This window comes from Abramis brama (genome assembly GCF_963993115.1).
Source record: "Abramis brama genome assembly, chromosome: 8".
Lineage (NCBI taxonomy): Eukaryota > Metazoa > Chordata > Actinopteri > Cypriniformes > Leuciscidae > Abramis > Abramis brama.
The window spans coordinates 23,043,729-23,057,123 of NC_139970.1; the positions used below are offsets into that span (position 1 = coordinate 23,043,729).

General features: G+C 37.2%; 1 protein-coding gene across 1 annotated transcript in view; it reads right to left on the minus strand.

Moving 5' to 3' along the window:
- Window positions 1-13,395, minus strand: part of dars1 (aspartyl-tRNA synthetase 1) — a 28,385-nt gene that overhangs the window by 3,094 nt on the left and 11,896 nt on the right. The window contains exons 7-13 of the mRNA XM_084123430.1: window positions 11,014-11,116; window positions 10,534-10,614; window positions 8,576-8,635; window positions 4,314-4,425; window positions 1,767-1,901; window positions 669-816; window positions 15-161 (exon numbers count right to left, since the gene is read on the minus strand). Of these exons, the coding sequence (XP_083979556.1) occupies window positions 15-161; window positions 669-816; window positions 1,767-1,901; window positions 4,314-4,425; window positions 8,576-8,635; window positions 10,534-10,614; window positions 11,014-11,116 (786 nt within the window). The remainder of the gene's footprint in view (window positions 1-14; window positions 162-668; window positions 817-1,766; window positions 1,902-4,313; window positions 4,426-8,575; window positions 8,636-10,533; window positions 10,615-11,013; window positions 11,117-13,395) is intronic.

Consider the following 13,395-nt stretch of genomic DNA (forward strand, 5'->3'; position numbering starts at 1 on the left):
AAAGCCACACTGACCTCAAATCTTCTTCATCGCCCATTTCCACCCCGGCCTCTCTGAGCATGGCCACTCCCTCCATATACTCCAGTCTCAGCGTGGGCTCCAGGAACTTGAACGGCTCACTGGGGTACTGCTTGTTCACGGTCTGGATCTCTGTCTGGAACCTGCAGTGCATCCACATCACAGACACACCATTAAAAGAGAATGCATAGCTAGAACAGAGACTAGCATGAAATGTAGGCCCAAGATTTAATTGAAAAGCGTCTCTCAAAGTCAACTAAACCATTAGTTGGCAAATGTTACTTTTCTTAGTGCTGGTCAGGTTGTTTGTGATTACTGGATAAAATATTCATGCATTCCACATATAGAGACTGCTTGGGTTTTCCAATTGTATGTAACATTTGCCACACAATGACAGTTAAATACTTCAGTTATAAAGTAATATATTTATAAATAATAGTCTGACCACTAGATGGCAGTGTATATCCTTGTTATTATAAACCACATGAACGTGTTTGCCCTTTCACATGAATAAATGACGCGTCACTTATAATGAATTTCAAGTGAAATTCATGTGACATTATTCTCATGTGATTTGATTCTTCGTAAAAGGAAATAGGACTAAAACTTTTGAGAACTTTAGGGGATGTTGAAGGAGTCACGTCTCTTACCGGTCACGTAGTCCTTTAAAGATCTGAACCATGGTGTCAGTAATGGAGTCAATGACCTCATGGTAATGGTAATTGAAAGTCATTTCAATATCCAGACCCACAAACTCCGTCAGATGGCGATGAGTGTTGGAATCCTCAGCCCTGAACACTAGAAGAAACACAGACAACTGTGAGATTAACATTCATAGTAACCTTAGTATTTCATTTAAAACACTGGGTAAACTTGAGTGGAACATGATTTCTGATTGTTTCCAGCAGACAAAAAAAAAATCTTATCATGCAAACATGCACCTTTGTTGCAGTGTTGTTATAGTTAACAAAAATCAAAACTATTAAAAAGTTTTGAAATAACTGAAATAAAACAAAACATTAATACTAATATGAAAATCTATAAGAAACTAAAATAGAAATGCTGCCTTGACTAACTGAACTAAAATAATTTTAAGTTGAAGTACTTACTGTACTAAGAATAAATAGAAAAGATAAAAGAAATAAAAAAAAAAGTCAAAAACAAAACTATAATAGTATTTAAATAATACTAAAATAAAACTGCCTAGCAATATTAGTAGCAGTTACATTTGTAAAATGCAGCTGTTCAAATTTCCGTGTCAAAAAACAAGATCATCATCAATAATCAAAATATTCTTGCTATAAAATCAGACTAATGCACTTGTTTTGAATATTCCCAGGTCAGGTATACAAAAGAAGCAAAAGAAGCAGTTTCTACAATGTGACTTCCCATCAGTAGAGGTCCCTGATGAGCTGCATTTTTCTGAAGTCTATACCCTAAGGCTCTGCTAAAAGTGTTTGATATTCTTGCTCTATTCAGTGAGGGATTTCTGAGCCCGCCAAAAGCACCAAGAGCGCAATCCGTCTATTTACCCTGCAGTATGTCCTGATCTGCATACTGGCAGGGAGGAGATACTGGTGAAGGTGACCTCTACAAATAAGTGGCCAGATACTTTATAGGCCACCATCTATGAGATTGTCTCTGGAGGTTCAGTTAATTCTTACTGTCCACTTTAAAGATGACCTAAAGATGGAAACAGCAAATAGAGGGAACTTAAAGAGACAGGAGGGTGTATTTTTATGCTTTACCTGGTCCGACACAGAAGACTTTGTCAAAGTCAGCACAAATGCACATTTGCTTGTAGAGCTGAGGGGACTGGGCCAGGTACGCACTGGTTTTGAAGTAGGAGACAGTGAAGACATTTGCGCCACCCTCACTGGCAGCTGTTAAAAGAACACACAAAAAATATTTGAACTGTAGTCACGGGTTACATTTTGTCCACAAATGTGAGATGATAATTCTCATGGCACGCATAGTAAATAAGAGCATGATGTTCTTTAGGGTACATACAGTTGGGTGTGTGCACACCGGATGCCATGCGGTTTTGCTGAAAGAACATGATGTTGATGGTGATGGTGGCAGATCACACCAAAGGCGGCAAAGTTTAAATTCGAAATGCGTCACAAAGATGTGTTCTGATTGGCCGGTCGGGGTGCAGAGGAAATGAAAGCAACTGTTTTCCTTAACAGCGAAAACCACACAAACACAACAAGGGGGTTTGTTGAGGGAAAGTGTTGTAACACCGAGACGTAGTACATAGCTGACGTAGTACATAGACTTTGAAATCATTGGTGGACTAAAAAAGAAGCCTATTTAAGAGACCGTTGAAGTAGTTGAGCACCATCATTTTTATACTAGACTTTCAGCATCTAAGGACAGTATCCTGTACACACACACACACATATATATATGTATGTGTGTATATATATATATACATATACATATACATATACATATACGTACATACATACATATATATATATATATATATATATATTATATACATACATACATACATACATACATACATATATATATATATATATATATATATATGGGTTCTTTGGTGAATAGAAAGTTAAAAAGGTCAGCATTTATCTGAAATGGAAACCTTTTGTACCATATTATATGAGATTTTTTTTTTTGGGGGGGGGGGGGGGGACTGTGTTTTTGAGAGCTGAGAAAGCAATCAATTTGCACCGTCTTGAGAGTCAAGTCAAATGAAACAGGCCCTGAACTCTTCACAAAGACAGCTGTGCTCATGAATCCCAGCAGATCCCATACCCACCATTTCAAGAGTGCTAACATGATGGCACCCTATCAGTGACTGGAGGCATATCTCCTTAATAAACACCACTTTTTCTTCAGCCAGTGTTTTCACAGTGTCGCAAACTTTTTTTACCTCAGAAAATGAAAAAGTATCAATCCTTGAAATTGAAATTTTTTAGAGACTGAAGGTGCAGAGAAAGAACAATAAACTAAGTTGGACACTATGAGCAGGAAATCATTCAGAAGGCTCGGTGTGTGAGGACAGAGATAAAACCTGTACTACTCTGTCCCTGCCGTCATGAATACAGATACTCCAGTGTGAACACAGAGACAAGACTGTTCGCCTTATGACATATCAGATGCTCTGTGAGGTTAAAGCCACGATGTAATAAAGTAGCGGCAGATCTTTTCTTCCGTATTGTGAGGTACATTAGATTAAAAAAAAAAAATGTAGTGCAGGGACTTGGTTTCTATCCATCGGCTGATGACTGAATGAAGGGAGATCTGAATGCAAGCTTGCAGTCGATTGTAAGAAAGGTGTGGGACTGAAGAGCAACACTGAATGATTGGAGAAGTCAGGTATACGTCACCAGAGAGAAGTCTGTTGTTTCACCAGAAGATTGAGTTAAGATATTATGATTAAAAATTACGAGATCAAAAAAACATGAATGGATGAATCGTTCACTATAGATCCAAACCTGCATTTAGAAAACAGAGACAGCGAATTTTCATTTTGTACTGATTTTAAAGACAAAATGGAATCCAAACCACGTCTAATATGCAGTATATGCCGTAATGTGGCATTTTGCTGAACAATATTTCTGAATATTTCAGAAAAGTTGTTTTAGATGTGGGAAAGTTGATGAGACTTGTTGATGAGGGGGGGGGGGGGGGTACATACATTTGGTACATTTGGGGGGTACATTTTGATTTTTTTATAAAAAAATAAAATATTTGCTTATTTATTTTTGCAAAACGGTCTTTTGTGCTATCATCCACACATGCAAAGTTGGTTGATATATAACGGCAATAAATAATAATAGCCTAGTTAACAATGACTTGCTTACATAATATGATGCATTTTATATTATTTAAGCACCTGGAACCTTATCAGTTTGACAGAATGTTCAAATTCAAAGTGCCACGTGAAGTCAAGCTAACTTTACTTAACATTTTCTTATATTGAAATAGTTTATTTCCTACTCCTTAACAGTTCATTAGGCTCTTGATGATTTCGTCTGTCATCTCTTAGAATATCTGAAGGCCAGGTTTTTCAGTCATCATGAGAACACATTTTACACATGGCTCTTGATTTTAACTTGTACTTGTCCTTATGAAAATCTACCTTAGTTCTTGTAATTGTTTAACTGTAGCATTTGTTACAGTAAGGCTATTATTACAGGTAAGACCATTGATGGCTCCTCTACCATGTTTAGGCCAACGGTGACTTCCTCTGACTCTCCAAAATTATGCAGAGAGATGAGAACAAAAGGAGAGGGATGAAGTGAACTTGGAGATGGTCGTACCAGAGATGATCTTGGGGGTCTGAATCTCCACAAAGCCCTTGTTGATGAGCGTGTCTCTGAAGAGCTGGCATACGCCGGACTGCAGCCGGAAGATGGCCTGGCTGGTCGTAGTCTGTGAGGGAAGACACATAGGTTAGTAAACATGTTATGTAACCTGTTTGTTTGAGTGTGCCAGGGACTGATGTCAGCACTTCTCTTTTTATGCAATGAGACACTCTGAATCATCTACATTTCACTTTGCACTGCAAAGGTTTAGAAAGTATTTCTGCAGAAGTTCTGGAGGAAACATAAGGCTAGATCTCAGAAGACCTCTTTTTATGATGTTAGAATAAAATCTCACTGGCAAAGTAATATATTCTGGTCATTTTTTCAGAGATACAAATAAATTAGGTCCTCTTCACAGTACCAAAGGGACACAGTACTTGCAAAATCAATCTTCAGCAACAATCAAACCTCCTGAATCCTCTGGTATTGAGCAAAAAAGCTTTCTCAGCATGAATTTCCCATGAATCAGATGACTCCCTGATGACCCGTGATATGGGCCACGTTTCCGATTCTTTATGACCTACAGAGCTCGCATAAATCCTAGAGAAACAATCAGCTTCTATATCAATATTTCAAGGCTCTTGTTTTACTGGATTTGATTTAGTTAGGACAGACTCGCTTTTGCAGGCAAGAATTCATTATGTGATAGTATAACATTAAGATTTCTTTGGAGATTTAAGTTAATCAGATCCATCCTGGTTTCATGTTTGTAGTTTCAACCTCATCATAACCACATTCTAAACCTCTAAAACTCCCTAAGGGGGAATTTTAGACCGGTGAGTTTCACATAAATTAGCTCTGTTCCAAAACCAAGTAAGGTTCCTTGCAGTGCACTGCCTACATAGGCAGCAACCTTCCAAGGCAGCTTCCTAATGAAATGCAATTGGTTTAAAATCAATAGCTCTGCAGACAAATTTAACATGCTTGTGCATTAACTGGACTGGTATCTGAAAACTGCTATTTTTGCGTGATTTCAGCTGAATAGGCTGAATTTACGATACTATAACTGTCAGTTTTTATTGCTGATAAATCTAATACTGGCAAGCAAACTTGACAAACAGTTTTAGAGTTTCTGGTATTTAAGCAGATAAGAGTTGTTCTTACGGTAAGAGGCTGTTAATAAAGATGTCTGGTGAACTTTGGTTTGAAGTTAACATGTTGTTTGGGTGATAAATACAAGAAATACATAGCAGACACCGACAATGGGTAAGATAGGGGATTATTAATTAGACGGAACTATTAAAATGATCAGTTTCAGTACTGGAAAGTACACTAAAGTTCAAAAGTTTGGGGTTGGTAAGAATTGATCATATTTTAGCAAGAAGTCTATTTGATCAAAAATACAGTAAAACAGTAATACTGTGAAATATACAATTGAACTTATCTAATTTAATGTATTTTTAAATCCTGAAGCTGATTTTTTTTGCATTATTACTCCAGTCTTCAGTGTCACATGATCCTATCATTTTAATATGCTGATTTGATGCTCAAGAAACATTTATTATCATCATCAATGTTGAAAACAGTTGTGGAAAGAATAACATTTATTTTAAATATCATTTTTTGTAAGAATTTAGTGTCACTTCTAATTAAATTATTGCATCCTTGTTGAATAAAATATTGATTTCTTTCAACAACAACAACAACAACAAAATCTTACCCCAAACTTTTGAACCATAGAGTATATTTATAGCTGATATTTCTCATCCCTGAGCTTGTCACAATGCACTCTGGTATAGCCCTTGTTGCAAAATCATAAATGTGTTTCTGCTTTAGAATAGGTTCAAAACAAGATATCATAGATGCTGCCTTCCTTTCGGAAAAAGTCCACATCCAAGTAGACGGCTTTGGTTTTGGAACAGGAAAAAAAAGTGCATATTATCATTAGTGGCTTATAACTTAGAAATGGGTTCCTACAACTTTTGGCTAATGAATTTGAGGAGTTTTAAAAATCATTAAATAGAGATTGCACTCACTAACAGCAAATTTCTAGCAATAAAATATAGTTGAATGTAATTTTGTAAAGTTGTATGTAAGTTGAATGTTGAATGAAAAATTTAGATTTACTATAAACATTTGAATATTCCCTGATATTTCTGCAGGAATTAAATGTTGTTGTTTTTTTTTTTTAAATAACAGTTATTGTGTAGTAATTTATTACTTTAAAACCATGCAGTAAATGTAATATAAACAGGACAACAGGGCTTCCTCTTATTAATCGGCTAATAAATATCAAAGAGTCAACATATTAAGACAGTCTGTCTATATTCTTAGTGCAGATCATGATAACCTGGCGCCAGGGGATACGTTGCCAGGACATTTAGTGACTAGTCTGTGAAGCTAAGCGGTTGTACAGTTTATATGCAAAGCTGTTACCAGTGAAGTGTGGAAACACGCAGGTTTCAGTTGACGTCCTCACACGTCTCTCACTGTAGGCGTGGAGAAAGGAGCTGTGTGCATCACTTTAGTGTTCACAAGGCTGCAGTGAAAACCAAAGAGGCGCGAAAAGCTGTTGTCCTGTGGTTTGACTCCCCCGCGTCACGCTCTCAGATTTCTGCCTTCAGTTTCTGGAAGTTCTCAAAAAAGAGCAGCTCTCTCAGAGCTAGGTGCATTGTGACAGTCCTACAACACTGCCAGATTTCAATCTTCTTTGGTGTGTGAGAAAAAAAGAAGAAAAAAAAAGCATGGGGTGTGTGGGTGCATGACATGGAGGTCTTTCATTATGTCAGAGCTAATCCTGCCACCGCTGAAAACCGTTTAATGCTTTGCTCTTCACTAAAATGAAAGTGTGAAAACACACAGACACATTGTCTCAGAAACAGGTGCTCTCACAAAGCACCGGCGGCCAATCGCAGCGCCCGAGTCCTACAACCACATCGTCAGGGCTTCATAAATCAGAACAACAGGCTCATTTGGGATTCTTCTTTTTTTCAGAACATTATCGCTTTGTGCTCGTCTCACAATATCAGGAAGTCAGGGAGGACACACTAAGGAGGTCTATACAGTAGTAACTGAAGAAAGCTATCCGACAGCATTCCCATTTCTCTCAATAGGCATGTTCGACTTCACAAGACGCTGATATGAACGATTAGTGTGTGAGTTGAAGCAGTGCATGCCAGTTGGAAACTTTTTGGGGAAAAAAAGGTCATACCGCGAGAGCGATTCGAAAGCAGTCAGCTGGTTCAGTCGGTGCAGTTTCTCCAGAGCGGCCACATGATGACGATACAGCGGTTTCACAATTGGCCGGATTCACCAAAGACAATGACGTGTTTATTTGGACACCTATGGTTCCACTTATGCTCGCAAATCCATGTTTTATAACAGTAAAAACTCTTTCATATAACATTGTTATACTGAGTCACGTTTATCAAAATAAAACTGATAAAAAATTTAGACCCCAATATATTGGTCCGCATGAACCGTAAGTTGCAACTAGCTTTACTTCAGTTTTGTGACATATTTCCAACTGAAACGGATTATTGAATAAAGTGCATGTTTTTATTTTAGCGCACCTCCTCTCCATCTCTTGCTCATAGCAGACTGATGGTTGGAGGGGAGTGGGTAAGAAGATCATTCATCCCAAGCCATCAAACCGACGTCATCAGAGAAGGGACGCCATTCCAGAGAGGAAGCAAATTTTCAGGTTTTGATTAAAAATTACCACGATAAACAATTTTTTTCTGTGTATTAACTTGCACGGGTTGATTGTTCACCACAAGACTAGTTTTGTGCGCTAACAAAGTAAATAGTGTAAATTCTGATTTCATGACGCCTTTAAATAGTACTGGTTTACGTTTAACTTTAGGCTTATGTTTAAACTTTATTCTTGTAATAATAGTAAAAATAATTAATAATTCATTACATTTATATAGCGCTTTTTTGGGTACTCAAAGCGCTTTACATTTGGAAGGGGGAATCTCCTCAACCACCACCAATGTGCAGCATCCACTTGGATGATGCGACGGCAGCCATATTGTGCCAGAACGCCCACCACACACCAGCTTACTGGTGGAGAGGAGACAGTGATGAAGCCAATCAGTCAATATGGGGATGATTAGGAGGCTATGATGGACAGAGGCCAAGGGGCAAATTTGGCCAGGATGCCGGGGTTACACCCCTACTCTTTTTCCAAAGGACATATTGGGATTTTTGTATGACCACAGAGAGTCAGGACCTCAGTTTAACGTTAACACTTGTAAACTTTACTCTTGGCTTACCCTCAAATCAATAACTCTGTTGTCCAGTCTGGTGTCCTGATTGACAGTGGCTCTTCCCTCCTGAAAGAAAAAGGTCATGATTACTCCAAAATTTCTTCGAAATTATGTTAACAGTTCACAAATAAATCTGAATGGTTCAAAATCATGTAATTCCAAATCTATATGATTCTTCCATCAGGGATCAACAATAAGGTTTTTTTTTGTTTTTTTTTCTGCCAGACTAATTTGCACTTGCCATGCCAACATTTTCACTGGCCTGATCACAATATATATATATATTACAATATATAATTTTATATTTGCTTGAAATATTTATAATTTTATATTTGCTTGAAATATTTATAATTTTCATTGAACTTTATTTTTTCTTTATACTTTTATACCTAAATTTACAAAAAGAAAGTTTGCAACAAGTTGCCGATCAAAGAAATTAATCGCCAATCTTTTTTTTAAAAGAAATTAACACTTTTATTCCATAAGGGTGCATTAAATTGATCAAAAGTCACAGTAGAAGCATTCATAAGGTTACAAAAGATTTCTATTTCAAATTAATGCTGTTCTTTTGAAATTTATATTCTTCAAAGAATCCTGAAAATAATTATGTTTTCCATGAAAATATTAATATTAATCACTATTTATAATAGTGTTTCTTGAGCACAAAATCAGCACATTTAAAAATGTCTGAAGGATCATGTGACACTGAAGACTGGAGTAATTCTGAAAACTCAGCTGTGCCATCAGGGAATAAATTATATTTTAAAATATATTAAGACAGAAAACAGTTATTTTAAATTGTTATTATGTCATAGAATATCATTGTTTTTTCTGTATTTTTGGTTAAAAAAAATGCAGCCTTGGTGAGCATAAGAAACCCACCCAAACATTTGAAAAGTTTTGAACACTAGTGTATATTTAAAACTAGATTCAAATAGTTTCTCTTGCAGAGGCTGCCCCATGGCTCCTGAGTTATCTTTCATAAAGCCTGTAGGAGCTCAAGACTGATCAACAGGCTACTCATCCTCAGACCGGGCCGATAAGACACAGGCGTAATGAGGCGGCAGATGCTCTGTCTGACTGACGTTGTGGAATCCCTGCAGAGAACACCTGGACAGCAACTGCAGCTGGTTTTGTCTTACTACATAAACACCATCAACTGTCTGACGTCAAGAAAGAGGGGCAAAGACAGAAGCTATGAATAGCCATTTCTGTTGTGTGTAGGATGTATACTGTGCAAAGTATGCAAATTGTCCGTATGCATGGTATGCCTGGATGACCTGCTGCATTTGCTATGAGAAGTACAATACAGCTTAAGCCCGAAGTATACTTTGGTTTTTACGTGTACACAAGTGTCGTCTAACGAGTCACCAGAATAGTACGCGCGCAGCACGGTTATTGTAACGCGCAGGTCGCACATGCGCACTGAATTTGTTTTGCACTAATCAGTTGTTCTACAAGAACAAAAACTAAACTAAAGAGACGGGACAACAACAAAACACCGGAGACTGCAACAATAACAGATGCCCGCATTGACAAGCGCTTGTGTGAGGAGGTTATGAGATAGCCTTAACTTTAGTTTCAAAGAATACAAGACATTTTAATCAGTCATAACTTCTGGAGAAAAATGGACAAAGATGAAACTTTCGTTCGCACATGCTATCAAATGGAGTATACTTTGAAAGACAACGTGTTCGACTGTACCCATACGCTAAAAAACGTATTTTACTTCGAACACTGCAAGGAATGCTATGTTCCACAATGCAATTCTGTCAACAATGTAACTTACTACTGTTTAAAAGTTTGGTGCTGCATAATGCATACAGTTTTCCAAAATATAAATACTTTGCAGTGTACTGTATATACTGTGCTGTATGCTTGCATTTCTTTTAACTCAACCTGTCTAACTGAACTTGGACTCTTAACGTTTAACGTTATTTATTTGGGTTTTGACCGTTTCTCACCTCATCTCCTTCTCCCTCGGGCCTGACAGCGTCTTCAAGCTGAAGTGGAAGTCTGGCCTCAGACTGGCTGATCACAAAGATCTAGGACAATACACAGCAAAGAGAGTTTAAGCTATGATTGCAGCTTTAATACAAGACTCCTCAACAAAAAGAAGTTATCTAGTAGAATGTCTAAGCTGCTCTTTTCCATACAATGAACGTGAATAGTGACCTCGACTGTCCCTGGTCCCCATCCACTTTCACTGCATGAACTACAGAAGCTTGTAGACATTGTGCTATACAGCTCCTTTTATGTTCCACAGAAGAAAGTAAGTTATACAGGTTTTTGCGGGTCTTATTGTTGTGAAAGATACAAAGATCCTATATTCCATGATGAGGATTGTTTCCAATTAAACTTTCGATATTTACAGAGAACAATCAGATGTATTCTTTTAATAGAGTAATATAGATTTTATTTAATATAGTAATATAGATCTCTACCCTCTCAACATGGAGCTCCACATCCTGCTGTGAACAGCTCTCGATCTTCTGCTCAACCTTCTTCACCACAGCCTCCACGTCAATGATGCTCTCCTTCGTGAGGCTGTGAACAGAAAATACAGCATGAGGATGAAGGGGAAAAACGCATTTGGACAGCTGGCATGAAATGAGGCAGCAGTGTCCTGAAAAATCAAAAACTGCACTCCAAAAGTGATTACAAAAATCTTGTATAAACATATACAGTTTTATGGGCGTTTTAGAGTTCACACTACCATTCACAAGTTTGGGATTGGTATGATTATTATTCTTTTTTTTTATTTAAAGATGTCTGTTCTGCTCACCAAAGCTGCAGTTATTTGACCAAAAAATACAGTAAAAACTTTAATATTGTGAAATATTATTGCAATTTAAAATAACTGTTTTCTATTTTAATAAAGTTTCAAATGTAATATATTCCTGTGATGGCAAAGCTGAATTTTCAGCATCATTACTCTAGACTCCAGTGTCACATGAATCTTCAGAAATCATTCTGATATGCTGATTGGCTGCTCAAGAAACATTTCTTATTATCATCAATGTTGAAAACAGTTTATTTTTGTGAAAACCTTGATAAAAAAATGTCAGGATGTTTTGATGAACAGAAAATTCCAAAGAACAGCAGTCTTTATTGTCATTTTTGATCAAATCTACTTTGTTTAAAATAAATCCCCTTACTGACCCTAAACTTTTGAACGGTAGTGTACAGAACACTTGCTCTTTTAAAAATGAATTGGTCACAATACAATGAATATAAATGTCCCTCAAAAAGCAAAAAAAGGTTTTCTTTTTAATTTTATAAAAACTTTTTTTTAAGACTTAATGATAAGTCTTAGGTGTTTTTCAAACAACTTTTAGAAAAGCACACGAAACCAAAACTATAGAACAACTTCATGGAAACTCATGAGATCACATTGTTAGGCAACAGTATCTTCGCAATTCTTTTTTCAAACCATTCCTCCCACGTGATATACATAGTTCTCCTTTTCACAGTTCAAACAAACATTGCTGTTGTGAAGAAAACCACATCAGTTTTACTCTGGTTAAACATTATGTATTTTAAGTTCTTTACATCACAAACCAAAAGGCCACAGGTTTCTCACCACCACAAATACTGAAAAAAATATTAGCAATAAAGGGGATTCACCTAAAGATGGAAATAATACCATTTTCTTACATTTGCTTAACCTCTTCGCATTCCAAACGAATATGTTAAGCATTGTTTTTTCATTGGAACACAATATTTATTAAAGCTTGACTGACACAGTCACGTTGAACTATAATTCAAGATCTGTCATAAAATTTAAAATAATGTCAAACTGGTCTGGAACGACATGAGAGTGAGAAATTGACCACTTTAATTTTGGATGACCTACTCCTTTTAGTGAAACAATATTAGATCGGCAAGTCTAAGCCATTTCATCTCTCTAAGGTCAAACGTAAAAGCGATGGCCAACTGTCTGCTGGAGAAGCAGACGGCACAAATTGAGATTGCAACCTTCATCTCTAGTCATTACAAAGGAGTAATGAGAGACCAGAGAGTGAGAATGAGACGCGCCAGTCCCTGCCAGCTGCTGCTCAGAGAGCGGCCACATCGCTCTGGGATCAGTTCTGCTCACACGGCTCTCTCAAACAATCTCCATACAGACACTCTTCATAAGTCCTGATTAAGTCTGGTTACTGAACACTAAGCCGACCATGATGGGCTCTGCATTGAAAGGACACTGGGCTGAACAGAGAGGTGGATATAAAAGAGAGGATTACACAGAGCAAGTGTGTTTGACCTGCCCTCTGATTGAGCTCATGTGCTTTTGTCAAACAACATTCGATTTCAAACTAAATTTACTGAAGAAGATTAGCAAGCACGGCTAATAATTAAGATAGAGATCTATTAGTTCGTTTCAAATATGAGTGACTGTTTCAGCGATGAAGACTACGGATCATCTAGGGGGATCTGTGCTCCAAAGAACATGGTGCTTGTCTGTAGTGTTTGAGGTGGAAAGGGTCACCAGGAAAGAAACTCTAATCAGGGTTCAGGAATGTTCAGGAAGCAATGCTTAATAATCTTATTATACACAGATATGGCACGGACAGGAGGTGAAGTGGTGTAAAGAAGCATGTAAAATTATGGGGGACATCAGCACTGAGTGGCTTTATAGCTTGGTTTGTATTCAAGATAAATGTCAAAACACAGAAAGCAACCCTCTACAATGAGAGTAAATCACTTACATCTGCGACCAAATTTCACGAGAGGCGACTAAAAATATCTTTAATAAACAGAGCAATTCCAAGAGGGTCCTCACACCATCGGTGCTCGGGCCCTAATTAGCCAATGGATAGTAAATT